The 20,811-nt window shown below is 31.6% G+C and overlaps 1 protein-coding gene across 5 annotated transcripts; it reads right to left on the reverse strand.

Annotated features, from left to right (window-relative positions):
• Window positions 1–8,220: 8,220 nt before the first annotated feature.
• LOC110668376 (uncharacterized) lies at window positions 8,221–17,692 on the reverse strand. Of its 5 annotated transcripts, none has more exons than XR_009150727.1 (6): window positions 17,091–17,692; window positions 15,380–15,862; window positions 13,976–14,485; window positions 9,769–9,920; window positions 9,111–9,332; window positions 8,221–8,495 (listed from the first exon to the last, which is right to left on the reverse strand). XR_009150727.1 is itself a non-coding variant. In XM_021829577.2 (4 exons), exons 1-4 carry the CDS (start codon window positions 17,559–17,561, stop codon window positions 9,837–9,839), a joined length of 1,548 nt encoding a protein of 515 aa, XP_021685269.2. In that variant the 5' UTR covers window positions 17,562–17,692; the 3' UTR covers window positions 9,389–9,836. The 5 variants fall into 5 exon arrangements, 2 of the variants coding, with proteins under 2 accessions (XP_021685269.2, XP_058007811.1); XR_009150728.1 differs by having other exon boundaries at window positions 8,587–9,332; XR_009150729.1 differs by lacking the exon at window positions 9,111–9,332.
• Window positions 17,693–20,811: the final 3,119 nt, after the last annotated feature.

The following is a 20,811-nucleotide window of genomic DNA, read 5'->3' on the forward strand; positions in this document are numbered from 1 at the left end:
TGAAAGATTTATATAAGTGTAAAAAGCACTAAAATTTAATTTAATGCTATGAATGCACTTAATAATTTCCTGTTATTATAAAATTTAATATTAATTAGATTAATCTATGTAATGATATTTGGACAAAAATACATTAAATAGATTGTTGCTTCTAAAAATTACATAGATATTAATTTTGTTATTATTGGAGGAGGGAGATTGCTACAATAATTATTATTAGAAGGGCAAAGCTATTGTAAATGGACAACTAATTAATATAATTAAGGTTGATAAATCAAAGTAAAAATATAGAGTAGAATAATTAAAAAGAAATTAAAAGCCTTTAATTCCAATAATTTTAAATAAAATGTGATAGCTCTATACATTTTCCATGTCAATAAAATATCAATAAAAAAAATTTTAAGTTTCATTTATTTCATAAAAAATATTTTTTTTCATATTTTCTAACTATAAATATTCAAAAAAATAAGTTAATAAAACATATTTTCTTGGTTAAAAGAAAAGAAAGTGATTTCCTCTTTTAGAAAGTGAAAGTTATTTTTTTATTTTTTAAATTTTAAATTTTAATAATTTTATTAAAATATAAAAATATTTATATATATATATATTAAAATTATAATTAAATAATAAAAAATAATTTTTATAAAATTTTTATATATATATAAATTATTTGTTTGAAATAAATAGAGTTTAAGATAAAGTAAGATTAATTAATTAATTAATTAATAGTTAAAATGCTAGGCTGTCAGTCACCCACAGTATTGGGGTTAAAAAGGGCACTATCTTTGCGTCGAGAATCACGGACACATGTCTTTGTCCCTACGTGAAGACTCCTGCCCCATGCCCTCTCTTCTCAACAACCCTTTAGATATCTCTTGAGTCTCTTTCTCTAAAGCTATTTTATATATATTATTTATATAATTAACCTCTTCATCTCAATGACTTTCCACACTAATTAACACAAGCCCACCTAATAAACAAACCTGCAAAACGTGACTCCCCTTTCAGTGTTTTCTTGTTCTAATTACTATGATTACTTTGGTCTTGGGTGGGCCACCTAATTAAGCATGAGAATGTTTTAAGGAATTTTTCTACCCCATATACATATATATACTCATAAGGATTTTTCTTATTTATTGTGTAAATTAATATATATGACTCGTATATTTAATAGTTAAATCGTATTATATATTTTATATTTTAATTTCATAATAGAGCGAATATAAATAAAAATTTTCCTATTTATCATTATTATTAACAATGAAATGGGTACTTTAAGTGAGCAATTTGGGGATTTTCCTTTAGATTTTCATTTTTGATAAATATTGCAATTAAAGTGATATTTTAAAATTCGGGGGTTATCAACTTATAATTATAGTTGAAATATTAAAAATCAATAAAATTTTAATCTTTCAACTATTTTTGAAATAGTAACTACAAAGTATTAAAACTTAAATTATATTTTTAATAATAAGATCAATAAAATAAATTTTTTTCAAAGTATTTTTTCAATAATATTCAAAATAATGCTTTTTAAACTTTGAACTTTAATGTAAAATGGAACTAACTACTAGCATCCATTGATTAAAACAACTATATTAAATAAATAGGTTAGTATAATGGGATATATATCTCTCCCCATATTTTTTAGAAAAGCAAGCAATTGGAATGCAATTAGTATATATTTAGATATGTAATTTGGTATTTGATAATTAAATTAGTAATGTTGACAACTAAATATATGGGAAAATGCATTTGTTATAGCACTAGAGATGAAATTAATTCTTTAGCCATTGAAATTATTATAATTAATGAAATCACATATCACAATATAAGTTAAGGCTTGACTTTGAAATGTTGCATGAAACATACATAATAAAAACAAAAAAAGAAAGAGGGAAAAATTTTAGAATTTTGGGAGTAGTTTCATTGATAATTTGATATCGATAAATTATATAATATATTCGGTCTATTAAAAAATAGTGTATCAAATATTCATAAAAAAGCAGTTAAATTTTGAATTTAAGACGATGAAACTACGCCCAATAATTTGTGTCCATATAGTCCACAATTTCTTAATCATATGTTCACACCATCCAATTTATGATCACATATAGCATTATCACAACAATGTTATAAATTGGTCGTCCTATTTCTCTTTATCCACTAAACATGATTAATAAAAATATTAAATATATTAGCATATTGAACAACAAGAAGAAAAAGTCAAATGATTATATTTAATTTAAAAAATAAAAATCAATTCCCTTCAAATTAACACATTTAGAAGAAATTTTTTTTTATGATTTTCTCAAAATTATTTATTTTAACTAAGAAAGGGTGGATTTGGTTTCATAATTTCCTTTCTTTAAAAAATATTAATTAATTAATAAAAAAAACTTTTACCAAATTAAATATACAAAAATATCAATTTATTTGCATACATATCAACACTTTTAAAGAGAATAAAATATGTATCTAGACTCAACTAGTCTAATTTAATTTAGTAACTGAAAACATATTACTCACCTGATAGACTAGGGTTTGAATATTTATTTTTTCAATTCCCTTACTAAAAAAAGACGTGTAGTTAGAGGAGTTTAACATGATTTATCTAGTGATTGAAAAAATACTACATAGACTCAAATTCGAATTCCTACTCATCCGATTTCCTATTTAAAAAAAAAAAGATGTGTTTCTAGAGGGTAGGGAGAAGTATTGGTTTCCAAATGGTGTTATTCTGATTTAGAGTTGGATTTTGACCCAACTACTCTATAAAATTGGTATATTAATTATGAAACCTAATATTCCATCGTGGCCACATTTAAATTTGAATCTCTTTATATGACACATAACCACTAACCAAAGTTTCCCACTTTTCTTTGGCTAAAAACTACTTCCCATCACAAGGATCTTGAGACAATTCAAGGCCGTCCAAGAAATGAGTTTCTTTGAACTATAAGAAGGAATTCAAAAGCTCTTATATTAAATATTTATTATTTTAATTATATATATATATAAAATGATAAATACTTTTTTATAATTAATTCTGACTGAAATTAAGACTCGGGATTTTACAATTCCGTATACAACCCAATTAAGAGTCAGGGGTTATAATATGAATGCTAACTTTCATCCTATAATTAGGTATTAGCTAGTGCAAGAATTTAATGAAGTGAGGATAGAGTAACTACAAATGCCAAGAATGTCTCCAAAACAATTTTTCCTCCTTCTATGCTTCACATTACAAGACATTTAATGGGTCTCTATTAATAATTTCACCTTTTTGACAAAATTGGTTGCTTGATTTATTATTCCAATGGCTATCTACACCAATGTCTCAATAACTCTAGTGAATCAACTACCTTGAAAACTCATGAATTTATTACTTCCTTATTTTTTCACAAATAAGCTAAATTAATTAACTTAATTATAATGTGATGCTTTTTTAATATATATATATATATACTAAAATAGTGCAACATATTCTAAAATTTTTGTAAAAAAAGACTTAGTCGTTATATGATAAAAAGTTGAAAAACCATTAAATATTTTTAATAATAATAAAAGATAATTGCAAAAATAGATCCATTTACATAAGTATTGAGTGTATTTATAAGACTCATTGCATTTCTAAGAGAAAATTCAAGTTTAATATTTTAAAAAAAATTATTAAAAGGGATAGTCACAAATTTTAAAAAAATTAATATTTTGTCAATAATAATACAGATATTTATGTGAATAAGACCTATATTATAAAGTACATAACTTCGATTGTATGGATCAATTTTTAGCTGTATATCTTCATAATAATTTTAAAAGCTTTTATATAATTTCCTACAAATTTAGCAGACATTTGTTATGATCATTATTCGATTTCATTATTCAATCTAAAAAATCTTCATTTCAAAATCGCGCGTGAGATTTTCATCTCATACTACTATCTCTTATGTGGCTAATGAGAATTAATATTCTGTCAATAATAATATAGACATAAAAGATATACTAATGTAAAAAAAAAAAAAACATTTATTAATCATAATAATATAATCTTATTTGTCTGACAGACTCGCATCATCACCACAACAACAGCAAGAAGAAGCTGTAAAGTCAACTGCAAACAGTAACTATGCAGTTGCTGTTCTTCTCCTTTTAATTATATATTTTTCTAATTTTTATTATTATTATTTTTTAATTTTATGCATGAGAATACGTGAAGCTATTAAAGCGGATCTGCCTTTGCCTATCCTTCAGAATTAGGGATGTCTGTCTTTTTCCTACACTTTTTGTCATTTCCAACGTTACCCACCACCACCATCATCATAATCATGAACCATTCTTCCACATACCATGCAATCAAATCCCATCAAACTAACTCAACCTTCCGGTTCGAGGTTTTACTTGATTAAACCGATGTGCATACAAATTCAAGTTGCATCACGAGTCTAGTACGTATATTTAGGTTTAGGTAGAACTTACCACCAAGCCGGTTTGGGTCAATTTCGAGTTAAAATCAGTGTTTTTAATTTCAAATTTAGAGAATTAAAATTAAATCATAGAATTTTTTGATTTTCATATTTTGTTTGTTTTCAATTTTGATTAAATTTAATAATTAATATTCTTTATTTTTAAATTTTTTTTTTAATTTTAAATCAATTTAATCAATTCAATGCGATTTAAAATTAATTTTGATTAATTCATTTTTAATCATTTTTTATTTTAAATTTTGATCTAGAAACTTTTACATGTTTAATGTGTACATTCAAATATAAAATTCAAACTTAAAACTTTATAATTTTTAAAATGATTTTAATATTATAATAAAATTTTATTAAATATTAAAATATAATGAAAATGAATTAATTACTTGGGATTGAAAATATACTCAACTCAACTCAACTAAGCCTTTATCCCAAAAATTTGGGGTCGGCTATATGGATTCGCTTTTTCCACTCTGAACGATTTTGAGTTAAATCCTCAGAAATGTGTAATGCTTCTAAGTCATGCTGTACTACTCTCCTCCAAGTCAATTTAGGTCTACCCCTTTTTTTCTTTCTATCCTCTAGCCTAATGTGCTCTACTTGTCTAACTGGAGCCTCCGTATGTCTACGCTTCACATGACCAAACCACCTCAATCTCCCTTCTCTCAACTTATCTTCAATTGGCACCACTCCTACCTTTTCTCTAATACTTTCATTACGGACTTTATCTAGTCTAGATTGGCCACTCATCCACCTTAACATTTTCATCTCTGCAACTCTTATCTTAGATGCATACGACTCTTTCAGTGCCCAACACTCACTACCATATAGCATAGCCGGTCGTATGGCTGTATGGTAAAATTTTCCTTTTAATTTATTGGGAATCTTACGATCACATAGAACTCCCGTGGCACGTCTCCACTTCAACCATCCGGCTTTAATCCTATGACTAACATCCTCCTCACATCCCCCATCTACTTGAAGGACTGAGCCTAGATATTTAAAGTGATTACTTTGGGACAGTGCCACTCCATTCAAACTAACTCCTTCCCTATCACCAATTTGGCCTTCACTGAACTTGCAATGCATGTATTCTGTCTTCGTTCTACTTAACTTAAAACCCTTTGACTCTAGAGTACTTCTCCAAAGTTCTAGCTTCCTATTGACTCCTTCTCGTGTCTCATCTATCAGAACAATATCATCCGCAAACATCATGCACCAAGGAATACTCTCTTGTATATGTTTCGTCAGTTCATCTAAAACTAATGTAAAAAGGTAAGGGCTTATGGTTGATCCTTGGTGTAATCTAATTGAAATCGGAAAATCTCTTGTGTCCCCTCCCACTGTGCGCACAATAGTAGTTGCTCCTTCATACATATCTTTCAATACTTGTATGTACCTAATAGATACCCTCTTTTGTTCTAACGCATTCCATAAGACCTCTCTTGGAACACTATCATAAGCCTTCTCCAAATCAATAAAAACCATGTGTAGATCTTTCTTCCCATCTCTATATTTCTCCATCAAGCTTCTAATGAGAAAGATCGCTTCCATAGTTGAACGACCAGGCACGAAACCAAATTGATTGAGAGAGATAGAAGTATCATGACGTAGTCGATGCTCCACAACTCTCTCCCACAACTTCATAGTATGGCTCATGAGTTTAATTCCCCTATAGTTTGAGCAACTCTGTATGTCTCCCTTATTTTTAAAAATAGGTACTAAAATACTCTTCCTCCATTCATCAGGCATTTTCTTTGAGTTTAGAATCTTATTAAATAATTTAGTTAACCATGCTTGATGAGAAAAATCAATTTTATGACATGAAAAGGTAAAAGCATATAATTAAACACAAATGAAATTTGGACAAGACATAAATGCTTGATGCTTATTATTCTACTAAAATAATAAATCTACTAGTAGAGAGTAGAGATATCTCGAGTGCAAGTCTTCACATTTATTTTTTTAAAATTATTTATTTTTGTGTGAGAAATGGAGAGAATTACCTTTCGTTGTGTAACCCATCAATTATAACTAGCCTATTATGTCTCTATTAATCATCACTTTCCAATAGAAATTTAAATTTAAATCCACAAGAATAATATATATATCAACTCAACAGGATCAATAATTGAGCTATCAAGTTGATTATATTTAATTATTTATATAAGCATTACCATCTCATATTTATGGAAACAAAAAGGGTCAATTTAGAGAGAAGTGTAAGATGGGTACGCTTAAATTATTAATATATGTGTTTGATTAACCAAAAAGATTACTCATTTAGCAATTAGCTGATGGGCACGTCTTACGTACCCCTTCACACACAAAACTTATAATTCACAGATTGAAAGGGAAAGATTATTATTATTATTATTATTATTATTATTATTATTATTATAAATATTGTTGTTATTAATTTTTAGAGATTTTGTTATTAATTCTTATTCTAATATGAATAAGAATTGGTATTGAGAAATGATTACATGTATCAGATTGAATTATAAAGTGATATATTTTATATTTTAATATATATAAGATCCACTTGAAATGAAAAAAAATATATATATATGATTTTTTTTTTAAGTTTAATCCATTTAGATTGAATTTGTCAAGAATTTTCATTTGAAAAATATTAATTAATTATTAATAATTATTAATTTAATAAAATTGAAATTATGCTTTAGCGTTATGAGATATCGAATAGGAATCTAATATGAAATAAAAATTAAAAAAAAAAAGTTAATTAGTAATTTAAAAGAAAAAAAAAAAGCGTTGAATGAATTTGGTTGCTGAGATAATAACGTTTCTTAGCTAATTAATTATGTGAATGTGATATTGAATGGAAGATTTGTTTACTTTCTTGGGGCTATGCAGACGTAAGTCAAGATTTATTTTTAGAGGAGGCTAAAATAATATTTAATATATAATATTTTTTATTTATAAAAAATGCACATGCAAATTTTTTTTTTAATAAAATTAGGCAGTCATGATAAAGGTTTGAAATATTTATAAAAATTTTTTAATTTAATTTGTTTATTTAAAAAATAATTTATATATAAAAAATATTTTTTATAAAAATTATTTTTTAACAAAATAAATTTCATGAAAATATTTTTTATTATGTGATTGTAATTTTAAATTAATAGTATTTGTGTATATCATGTATGAAAATTCAGAAAATTACTATTTTTTAAAAAGAGTATTTTCTTTTAAAATTACTTAATTTTTTTTTATCAAAAAATATTTTCTATTAATCTATTTTTTAAAATATTTAAACACTAAAAAATATAAAAATTATTTTTGAAAAAATTATTTTTTAAAGAGCTTAAATGAAAATTAATTGACTGGAATGCAAGACTTTAGAAGAGAGTTATTGTATTTTTATGGTTTTTTGTCAGGAATATGATTTTTCTTTTTCCAATTTAACTTTAATTAACATTCGAATTTGATAAGATTTTAATACCACTAAATAAAATTTAATGATTATAATTTATGTCATTTTATACTTCATGAACATATATATATATATATATATATATATATATATATATTAAAAATAAAAAACGAAGTTGACAACCTCAAATAATTGAAGATTCATATTTTATTTTGCTTTTTGTATGGAAAACAGCTGAAGATTCACATGTATACATATGGGATGATATGTCAATTCTGTTCTCCTCAACCATGAATAAATGTGGGATTTTTTTTTTCTCTTATTATTGAAAATATAGATCTCTGCCTCGAAAAAGTGAATCAATTGAGCAAGCTTTTTCCCCATTCCAACTGAAAATTAAGTCATCGTTTTTGTTAGACTCAAGTTGTGAATACGCAATTGAGCAAAAGTTCGAATAAAAACAAGAACTTTCACTAAACAATCCAGTGAGGATCAATCAATTCCCTTCAAATTAAGTCTTTTTTCTTGACTAGTAGAGTATAGAGAGCTGGCTCCCTCTTAGTAACTTTTAATTGACGGCGTAAATGCTGCTGCTCGTTCTTCAACATCCCATCTTCCTGCAATCCAATAGTCCAATTTCAACAATTATTATTATTAATTTATACCCATTTGGGGGACCATAATAGAAATGAATGAATAAAACCCCACCTGCTCTGACGCCGATTGACTGGAAAAAACAAATAATAGAGAGAGAGAGAGAGAGAGAGAGAGAGATCACTTTGACCTCGGCATGGCAACCTAACCATTAGTACATATAATTACCTCAACAGCATTAAATATTAGAAACACCTTAGGAGTCACTTTTCATTCTGAGTACCCAAAACTACTAAAGAACTAAGTTATTTGGCATTTCCTCATATTACCATTTCCAAATCCACAGAAGTCGCAATGGGCTGCGCATAACTTTCTCAGTCTAACTTGTAGAAAGAGGCAAGGAAGTTCAAATAAGAAGCCAAATCGAATATTATATGATTATGCTACTTTCAAGCCACCATTGCACTCATCATCATTATCAATGGCATTCACCCACCCGCCCCCCTACGAAGTCTATATACTCTAACCAATAAACGATCAATCCAATAAGAATTAACAGCATTATTTTGCTAAGAATCATACAGCTCTGTGACAATGGATTGTATGTTATGCCTACTCCCAATCAAAGGTTATCATACCCTATATTCTGATATGCTATGACAGCGTCTTTTGCCGCTTGAGCCTTTTAGCCCCTCTGATCACAAGAAGTATCTTTCATATGAAATAAAGATTTCCTGATACGCTGAAAAGCCTCCCAAAGCAGAATGAACCTCGGTAATGACATAATGTTAGTACACGCAGTGCCAATGAAAGAAAAAGTGTCTGGCTTCAAGCAAAGAGAACAAGCCCTCTACCTGTATCTAGTAGGCATAACAAAGATTTGTCACATAACCTTCAAAATCATTCAAGTTGTGCATCACAAAATGTTGTCTCACAAGACATCTTAAAATTAATAGTCTTGGGAGTTCAAGAAACAAAGGCAAAAACAATCACATGACTTGTGACAAGTAACCGACTCAAGCCCTTATTAAGAACAAAACACTTTGCAATGAAACTGACAAACAAAACAGGATCGAATCAGATCCTCTGCAAAGTCATGCTTGAAATTGGTGTTTTGACAGTTAAATCAAACCAAAACAACGGCCCCCGCCCCCCCCCCCCCCAAAAAAAAAAAAAAAAAATTCCAGTTCACTGTACTTTGATTCTCACTTCAAAATTACATTTGAAAAAAAAAAAAGGAAATGTGGTCTAATATGGAATCCCCTCAATGATGCCAAAGTATAAGAGCTCAGCTACCTGATTTGAAAGCTTTCCTTTGTCAAATGAAATCTGTCAGACATTACATATCCAATAGATTCCAGATTCTATGTTGGCGTAGAGAAGCTGACCCGGAACCCTGACTTCCCATGGTCATAATCAAATTTCTTCAACATGTAGCAGTAGTTTAACTGGAAAAAAAATCCACATAATTAGTAAAGAACTAACAGGCCCAAGTCTTGAAGAAAGAAATCAGCAAAATAAAAAAAAAAGATAAGAGGACACTTTTTCAAGATACCTAATATGGAACTTGCACAACAATAGACCCTGCATAGTGTATAAAAGGGGATCTCTCCCAAGCAGTTTTGGTTATGTACTTGTGTTCGAGAACAAATAGCAGCAAAGGCCTTGTTAAATTGTGGTTTGTTTCCCAGAAAATTATGCCTAGGAAACTGAAAAATGGACTTAGGCTTTTAGTTGTAAATATCGTGCAAATGGAGAATTAGAAATCAATTTTCTAAGTTCTCTAAAATTTTCTTTATATTGAAGAGCCACAGACCCCAGCAACAATATCCCTTACAATAGGTCCTTCCATCCAAATTCATAATATAATTAACACAATCAAAGGCCATACAAATAACATAAACATGGGGTCATATTGCACAATTCAAGATTGCCAATGTCATGCTTACTATAAACAATTTATTCAATATTCAATTTTTTACATCAAAACTCAGCCATAAAACAGAGAAATATAGAGAACTTCAGAAAGAAATTATTTTCACACTGCAAAGTTTTATAAATAAAAGTGTGGCATTTGCTTTTGAATCCCTTAATCTACTAATGATGTTGAAAGGGAAGACTTGTCATAACTCTATAAGGTTTTCCTACAGTTCAAGGATTTAACTTTAAATATTTGAAAGTAGATGCAATGTTAACTTTAAATATTTGAAAGTAGATGCAATGTTATTAAGGCGAAAGGCGACATTAAGGCAATAGAGTATCCTATGGCCTTAGGAAAAAAGCGAGAGGTGAGAGACGAAACGATAGCCTTTTTGAAGTGAGGCGCTACATATATATATATATATATATATATATATATATATATATATATCATACTTTTAACTTAAAAGGAAAAAAAAAAAAAATTATTTGCAGCGCACTATATGTAATATAAGAGAAATAGAAAGCAAAAAATAATAAGGTTATAGAAAGGAAATGAAATTCAAAGAAAGAATAGTTAACTCAATTTATTAGGGCTTAGAGCAACTCAACTCAACTCAACTCAACTAAGCTTTTATCCTAAAAATTTAGGGTCGGCTATATGGATTCGCTTTTTCCACTCTAAACGATTTTGGGTTAAATCCTCAGAAATTTATAATGCTTCTAGGTCATGTTGTATTACTCTCCTCCAAGTCAATTTAGATCTACCCCTTTTTTTTCTTTCTATCCTCTAACCTAATGTGCTCTACTTGTCTAACTGGAGCCTCCGTATGTCTACGCTTTACATGACCAAACCACCTCAATCTCCCTTCTCTCAACTTATCCTCAATTGGTACCACTCCTACTTTTTCTCTAATACTCTCATTACGGACTCTATCTAGTCTAGTATGGCCATTCATCCACCTTAACATTCTCATCTCTGCAACTCTTATCTTAGACGCATATGACTCCTTCAATGCCCAACACTCACTACCATATAACATAGTCGGTCGTATGGCTGTGCGGTAAAATTTTCCTTTTAACTTACTAGGGATCTTGCGATCACATAAAACTCCCGTGACACGTCTCCACTTCAACCATCTGGCTTTAATCCTATGACTACCATCCTCCTCACATCCCCCATCTACTTGAAGGACTGAGCCGAGATATTTAAAGTGATTACTTTGGGACAGTAACACTCCATCCAAACTAACTCCTTCCCTATCACCAGTTTAACCTTCACTGAACCTGCAATGCATGTATTCTGTCTTCGTTCTACTTAACTTAATGCCCTTTGACTCTAGAGTACTTCTCCAAAGCTCTAGTTTTCTATTGACTCCTTCTCGCGTCTCATCTATTAGAACAATATCATCCGCAAACATCATGCACCAAGGAATACTCTCTTGTATATGTTTCGTCAATTCATCTACAACTAATGTAAAAAGGTAAAGGCTTATAGCTGATCCTTGGTGTAATTCAATTGAGATCGGAAAATCTCGTGTCCCCTCCCACTGTGCGCACAATAGTAGTTGCTCCTTCATACATATCTTTCAACACTTGTATTTACCTAATAGATACCATTTTTTGTTCTAACACACTCCATAGGACATCTCTTGGAACACTATCATAAGCCTTTTCCAAATCAATAAAAACCATGTGTAAATCTTTCTTCACATCTCTATATTTCTCCATCAAGCTTCTAATGAGAAAGATCGCTTCCATAGTTGAACGACCAGGCATGAAGCCAAATTGATTGAGAGAGATAGAAGTATCATGATGTAGTCCATGCTCCACAACTCTCTCCCACAACTTCATAGTATGGCTTATGAGTTTAATTTCCCTATAATTCGAGCAACTCTGTATGTCTCCCTTATTTTTAAAAATAGGTACTAAAATACTCCTCCTCCATTTATCAGGCATTTTCTTTGAGTTTAGAATTTTATTAAATAATTTAGTTAACCATGCTACTCTCATATCTCCCAAACACTTCCACATTTCAATTGGTATTCCATCGAGTCCATAGGCTTTACCCACTTTCATTCTCTTAAGTGCTTCATTTACTTCTAAAGATCTAATCCTTCTAGTATAATTCACATTCTTTTCTATCATTCTATAGTCTATATTCACGCTATTACCATTTTGACTATTATTAAAGAGATCATTAAAATAATTTCTCCATCTTTCTTTAATGTCCTCATCTTTCACCAACACTTTTCCTTCTTTATCCTTAATGCACCTAACTTGATTGAGATCTTGACATTTCCTTTCTCTCCTCCTTGCTAATCTATAAATATCTTTCTCCCCTTCTTTAGTTTCAAGTTTCTCATATAACTTTTCAAAGGCCTGTGCTCTTGTTTGACTAACTGTCTTTTTTGCCTCTTTCTTTACTATCTTGTACTGTTCATATGCCTCATTATTATTACAAAAAATGAGAACTTTTCAAGGGCTTAGAGCAACTGTTTAACAAAAAAGGCAATGAGAACTGTTTAATAGATAAGATTTATATAGAACAAGAAAATTTACATATGTAGAAAATAATATTCTAGTTTAATCAGATCCTATATTATAGCCAAAAATGGAGAATGTCAGATATGTACTGTTAGAATCTCTAAAATTTTTTCTATTTACTTTTATACCTTATATGAGGAAGAGTTGACCTAAAATTCACTAGCTGTATAATCATTTGGCTATACAATCCTTAATTTAAATCCTAATTTGTTGTAATCCCTTAATAGCTGTATAATCCTTGGTTTAGTTCCTAATTTGCTGTAATCCCTAATTAGTTTTTTTTTTTTTTACTTATTTACTTAGGTCTTCTTGGTGTAACTTAAAAAAAGAAAAAAAAAATATAGCTTTGTTACATACAACTAGCCTAAATTAGAGTAATTACCTAAGTCTTAGGAAAGCATTAAGCTATCAGTGCAGATTTAGTTCCTAATTTGTTGTAATCCCTGATGATGAAAAGTGTTACATGAAGAAATTACTTTTTAATCTTTTGATGCATAAAAAACAAATTAAAAAAAAAAGGAAGTAAATGTTACATGAAAAGGGCGTTGCCTCTGTCGCCTTTCTCTTTGGGGCACTTGCCTCATGCAATCCAGGCGAGGCGCTAGAGGGTCACCTCGCTCGGCGCCTTGAAGCACGTTTAACAACATGTCTCTTTACAAGTGTACCCAAACTAAAGGGCTATTTGTCTTATTTAGCCGTTTTTATAGAAAGGACAAAAATGCCACTTCAGCAACGAAAATGAACTGCCCTAAACAAGTGGCATATGTCATATTAACACCATATATTTGCCTCTCTTGGGAAAAAAATGACTATATAGCTTTGCAGAAGGAAGTCATTCCATGAAATTGCATAGAGTGGACCCCAAGTTCATCAGTTGATGTTGTGACCAAGCACAAAAATAAAAATTTCCAATCAAAGTACCAGGAAATCCAGCTCGTGTTGTGAGGGGATTACCTTCTACAATTCTACAGCCCAAAGTGAATCATGCTTTATTGCTTAGGTTCAATATTGAAGACAATAAAAATGGATTTCTGACCTCTAGACGGAACAGATTTGTAGGAACAACAATCCCAACTCCCGCGGAAGTTCGAAATGATTCCACAAACTTTCGCAAGGATAAATTTTGGTATGCGTTTTCTGTTAATTTGTCAATATTTCCAGTAGATGCAAACATGTGTCCATGGATTCCTTTCGATTGACACCACTTGGATGGAAAATCAAAAGAAACATCCGCAAAAGCAGTCACAGCAAGGTCTCCTCCAATGTAATCTCTCCCAGGGTCAGCACTATCATCAGTTGGATTACTTTGCAATTGCCTTCGAAGATCAGTAGGGCCCAGTCCCCTTGTCCTAAACCCATATAATGCTATCGGACCTCCCAAAGTGCAAATTGGAGATAAATTACCACCCAAGAAGAACCTCTCTGGTAAGGGAGAAGGCATGTTTAAGAATCCAGTTCCCCATGGAAAAATAAGACCACCAGAGATCCCAAGGTTGAGTGCAGAATGCAAAAATCCAAGAGGGACCGCATAACGAAGATCAAGCTCCTGTTTGAAATATCAAAAAGAAGAACAGTCCATGAGAGATGCTAAATGCATAAAGAATGAAGATATATCGAAAAATCTCTACAAGATCAATGAAATACTACTCATTTGCAAACGCAGACAAATGGTATTAAAAAAGAATTTCAAAAAAAATGTGGCAAACACAACAATATATATAATGGACATAAACAGAACAGCAAAAATTCGCAGGCTCTTGGGCCTCATCACTGACAAAGTATGCAATTAATGGGTAAACAATTTGGCCACACCCAACACAGAGCTCAAGAAACATGTTTGTAAAAATGAAATATTACTGAGTCGTATATAATAATAACTAAACTCTGCTCTGTTAACTAGTTAGTCAAGCAATTAGTCCTAATTTGTATATACCATGCAAGAGTATTATACAGTAATTCTGTAATAACTTTTCCTTAGTTATCTGGCATAAGCAAGCATATTAATTGCTTCAATAATAAATGAAGAAGTTTCAGAAATACTGGGAGAATATCCTTGCTCTTTATCCTCATTTTTTCCCATTTTCTCATCTTTACTATATATTATAAAATACATGACACATTTATTAATACAACAGATAGATTATAAGATATGTGCAATTGAAGAAATACAAAGTAACCAATAGATATTCCAGAAACACAAAAGGTCAGGACATCACAAAGATTATGAGCCATAGTATTCTCTAATCCCTAAAACTAGTGTTGAAGCCACCACATTAGGATTCAAATTTATGATACTAAAATTAAATTCTAATAGTTACAAAGCATCAAACATATATATGGAAAGAATATCTTCTGAAGGCAGCCTGAAAAATAATGCTTGAAAAATTTTGATATAATTACAAGGAAAAATACAATATCAAGCATGAAAAGAGTATCAAACCTGGCGCAAAAACCGTATACTCCGACTATCAGGTGCAAGACCACCAATTTGAGTGGTAGAAACAAAAGCATATCCATGTGTTGGCCTCAAAGGTGAATTTCTCCGGTCAATCTTAAATGTGTATTTCAAGGATGAAAGCAAACCATGACCAAGCTGCCTCCTTATTGACCTGGATGCCATTTGTGATGGATCTGTCAAAGTGCGCCATGAGAGATTGTACACCAAATCATGGTTCCTGCTTGAAACTAAGCCAACAGAGAGGCCCAATGTTCGTTCTTTGAAAGAAGAAAATTTCAGCCAATCTTGAGATAGCAGGAATACTCTTGCCGTCACAGGAGCAAGTCTTTTGAATCTTGGCAAATACACACCAGAACTTACCTCAGCCATGTGGTCACCACCATATGCCAAAGAGGCATCCCAAAGATCCCCATAACCAAATATGTTTTTGTACTTGACCGATCCTTCAACTGTTGAAGATCTAGCCTACAAGATCATTCTACACCTCAGACCATATTACAATGAATCTATTTATAAATAATTTTATGCTTTATACAAGTGACCCAGATTCTGATTCTCAATGCAAGTTTCCATATACAGAAATTATTCAGAGTGCATGAGAAAAAGTCAACCCAAGGATTGAATGGAAGATTTTGATCAAATGGCTGATAAGCGATAACTCATGCACTCATTCACATGTCTGTAGTGAATCAGCTTCATTTCACAAATAAGCAAATTCAGAATATTCCAGATATTAGAAATTACTAATGGGATTATGACTCTGCACATATGCCATTTTGAGTCCAATCAACCACACAAAAGTGCATATGCCTATATTCCACTCAAATTTCTTTCCACACACAATTGTCATCCCAACTAACATAATTATTGAATTAGATATTAACTAATTCTATTGTCACACAACGATAAATTTTCCTCCGATTTCCCCAAATTTCTTAGCAATCAAACACGGTACTAACTCAACTATCACTGAACCAGTCAACCAGCAATTACAAAGATAAGGCACTGTTCCAGTGTCCTAAACAATTTGAACCAAAAAAACCACCACATATAACAACCAAAAACATTTTTCAATAAAGTATAAAAGTACACCTATATCATCCTATGTGCATTCGTAGACACTAGACAAAGCACCTTATGCTGAACATTCCAATGTTCATACCCCACACCAAGATAAGCACACTTTATGTGTTCACTTTTTTCCCAATTATCAGATAACCACCAAATCCAAATAAATCTCAATGTAATAACAACCAACTTTCCTGCCTTTCTATGAGTTGCACAAACATTCATCAGAACCAAACTGAATAAATGACTTAACCAAGAGAAATGTAAGAAAGTTGAAAATCCTAACTTCCCTTTAACAAACACAATAAACCTAAAATTTTTCCATTTTGTTTCTATATTCCTTCAGTTTCTGACTAACCAAACACCATACTCATCATTCAACAACCGAAACATACAGAATAATTATAAGACAGCTAAGATTAGAAGCCCAAATTTCCTCAAAACATAAAACTTGCATTTCGTTCAATTTTCCTCCAGTTTCTTACTAACCAAACACCACATTCATCAATCACTCATGCCTCACCACAACATCATCATTTTCAACTACAAAACCCTTATCAAACACAATGCGGCCAAAACTAACTACACACCTCAAAAATAAAGCAAAAAGTAACAGAGAACATACCTCGCCTTTCGTGTATGCGCCGACTTCTCCAGACAATGGACACTTAGTCTCCACAACCTCAACGATGACATTAGCCGTCCCAGGTAGCTCCGGCGGGCCCGAATCGAGCGTGATCCTAACCGAATCAAAAACCTCAAGCGCCTGCAACCTGAAATTCACATCTTTCGAAGCCGCCATCAACTCTTGCATCGAAGAAACGTCTTTAAGCAGCGCCGTTTCGGCTTCGATCAAGGAGTCCTTCGTCTTGGAGTTCCCCTTGATGATCACATCGTGGACACGAAGAGGTAACATTTCAGTCTGTATCCGACGAAAGAGGCTCTCAAGCTTTGCTCGCTCTATTCGTGCTCGAGACTCTCGGCTTCCCGTATTTGGTAGTTCGGGTTGGATTTCCTCTTCTTCCTCGTCTTCTTCGTCAAGGTCATCCTCGCCACTGGTAGGGTTTTCCAATACCGGGTCGGGTTCTGCTGCCATTGAAGTGGAAGGAGAGAGACGCCGACTTGGACGATAACACTGTAGACTCCGATTGTTGTTCTTGTTCTTTATTGATCTTTTTTTTTTTTGTAATGGAGTCCCTATGCTTTAATGTATTTACTTTAATGGAGTCCTTGTACTGTTTTCTTTCAATTTGGCTAACGTGCTTTTTCAAAGAATTTGGGCCGATCTCAGGTTTAGATTTTCGTTTAGGCTTTAGTAGTCCAATTAGGAAAAATCATTGTTTACCAATTATATTTTTTTAATGAACTAATTATTTACTCATATTTTTAAAAATATATTAATTAATTCTCATATTTTTATTTTGTCTATTTTTTAGTCATTCTATCAAGTTTTATATTAATTAATATATTCATAAGAGAGAAAAATTATTATTATGAGACTAAATAATTCAAAAATTAAAAAATAAAATTATTATATGTAGACCCTTATTTTGTGATGAGTATGTGCATTGAGGCCGTGGGAAACCCGATGATGAAAAATTATATGACTGTAAGATGTAATTGGCGGCATGGAGCTGAATTATTAATTCCGTGGCATGATCTTGAAAAAATAAAAATAATAATAAAGTTTTGGGGAACTTAATTTAATTAAATTTAAATAAAATTTTATTTTATTTAAATTTAATATGGGTAGTTCTTAAATGGATCTAATTAAGTTTAATTGGGCTCTATGGGCCTAAGAAAGCCTAGTTAAGAATTTTAAATGGGACTCATTTAATTATTTTCTAAAAATTAAAATAACAAAATATCTCTCTCCTCCTTGGCCTCACTCTCTTCCTCATTCCCTATTGGTGCCTTCCATTTTTTCCTGTCTTCCTATTGGTTGAAACACCTCACCCATATACCAGTCTTATTCGAATTCGCAATCGTATTGTTTAAGTCATCTAAACTTTATCACCCTAAGACTCCAAATCCTACCACACCTCTTCCTCATTCTCTATTAGTGCCTTCCATTTTTTCCTGTCTTCCTATTGGTTGAAACACCTCACCCATATCCCAGTCTTATTCGAATTCTGCAATTGTAGTTGTTTAAGTCATCTAAACTTTATCATCTAAGACTCCAAACCCTATCACACCTCTCTCCCAAAACCCTATAAATACCCTACTAGAGAAGAGAAGAAGGGGATGATGGGAGGAAAGAGGAAGAGAAAATTCAGAGCTATAAGAAATTTAGAGATATTTAAGACTCTTTGAGTTCTTCCTTATTTATTTTTTTTTTCTTCAAGAAGATTTTCATACAAGATTTCTGGAAGGCCAGTTTTTATTGTTTTCTTTTCAAGATCTGTACCACACAATATTTTAATTCTATGCTCTTTGTCTTCAATTTATTTTATATGTTCATATAGATCATGTAATCATGTTTAATTTGAGAGGATACACAACTCTGCACATGTTTAGTTTCTGTCTCTCGTACTTTTATTATTTTTCTTTATTTTCTTTATTTTTTTATTACAAATAAAATTGGTAAGTAGCCCTAAGGTAAGTACCAAAGAGGGCATTTGCGCGGAGCTTATATGGAGCTAAACGGGAGTAAGCCAGGGATATCATTGCCATACTAGAAGAGAAGACCCTTTTTTAAGGGTAGCTTGCCCCAATGGCAACTGCATTTACCAACAGGTAAGTAACTCTAAACTTATCGAATAACCATTGGCATGAAATTGTAGTAATAATAGAACTTTTATTTGGTAAATTAAAATTAACCTTGTTTTTAATTTAACTGACTTTTGCATGTAATTAATTTAAATAAATACTTTGTAAATTAAAATTAATCTTGTTTGTAAATTAAACTAACATTGGCATGTAAATAAATTTAATTTAATACTTGGTAATTATAAAATAAATTTGCATGTTAGAAATCTTTATTAGGTTGTGATTGTTTGGGCCTTATGTGATATTAGAATAAATTACACATGTACATAATTAACTTAGTTCAATTATCCTTAGGGTAACTTGGTGAAAATTAATTAATTAGGTTAAATAGAAACGTAGGGCTATTTGAAATTGAATTTGTTTGTAAATTAAATTATCAATAATAAATTAATTTTAGTCATCTGGTGAATATCATTTAAATAATTAGCAACCCCATAGATAGGAATTACTTGTGCATGAAAATTGTGTGTAAACAACAACCCTTTTATGAATTACTTGCGTGTGTAGGATTAGAATTGCATTTTTAGGATAAAGTTTAATAAAGGAATAATAAACAAGACTTCTAGAAACATTAGTAGAGGACTGGCACTCGAATTAACGAGGTTAGACCAGGCGTAAGGGGTGCCTAACACCTTCCCCTTACGTACCCACTATCCCGAACCTAAACATTGGGCTATGGTAATGACGGTTGTGGAAACTCTGCAAGGAGTAAGTTGCCATCCATAACCCTCAGAAGAAACACTGAATATGTCCCGGTTATTACCCGGGTGGCGACTCCTGTTTATCTATGCCTTCGTGGCATAAATCCTTAGTACCGTGGTAGTATTATGGGGAGACGGTACTTACCAGTGATTTGATTCTATTAGGATTGTATGAAGTGCATGTCGAGGAAATGCTGTCTAAGGAGGTGGTACTTAAGTGAGACCATTGTGACTTCACCATCTTTCCTGGGCATTACCTGGTGCATTTTATATAATTTTTTAATGGATGATATTTCGCCTCACGCCCCCGCTCCCTACAGTTTGGCGACTCCACTGGGGACTAAATGGATAGTTACTCCAACATGTTTCTATTAGTCTAATATTATTCCTTTGTTAAACTTTTTGCATTGCACTACACTATCACACGGATCACCCTTACCCTTTTAGCCTCGTTAGTACTAGCCAAGGAGACCATGGTTCTACTAGAGCTATGACAAATTGGTGAATGCTAGCACCCCATGCCCGTACCTTCGAGTATATAAAAGAGCCACAGCTCCGGCCGTTGTGCTTAATGGACAAGCTCTCGCATGGGTGACCCTTTTCCTACCCAATAAAGCCCATGAGCCATAGATTTCAACCCTAGGTACCCCGTAGATTTTTGTTGTGCTGGATTCGTATCCTTACTGTTCAAACCATAAGTTCTAGTGGTAGTTGAGATGAACCTAGGCCTATGCATAAACCTAATGTGTGTATAGGCCCAAGTCCATTTTAAAACCCGTGTTAAGCAAGAGGATGCTTACTTATGGTTAAACTTTAAGGATATAAATCCTTTGTTTGTGAGGGAAAGATCGTCCTGGACCACCCCCTGTTGGTGTG

Source organism: Hevea brasiliensis, chromosome 8 (genome assembly GCF_030052815.1).
Source record: "Hevea brasiliensis isolate MT/VB/25A 57/8 chromosome 8, ASM3005281v1, whole genome shotgun sequence".
Classification (NCBI taxonomy): Eukaryota; Viridiplantae; Streptophyta; class Magnoliopsida; order Malpighiales; family Euphorbiaceae; genus Hevea; species Hevea brasiliensis.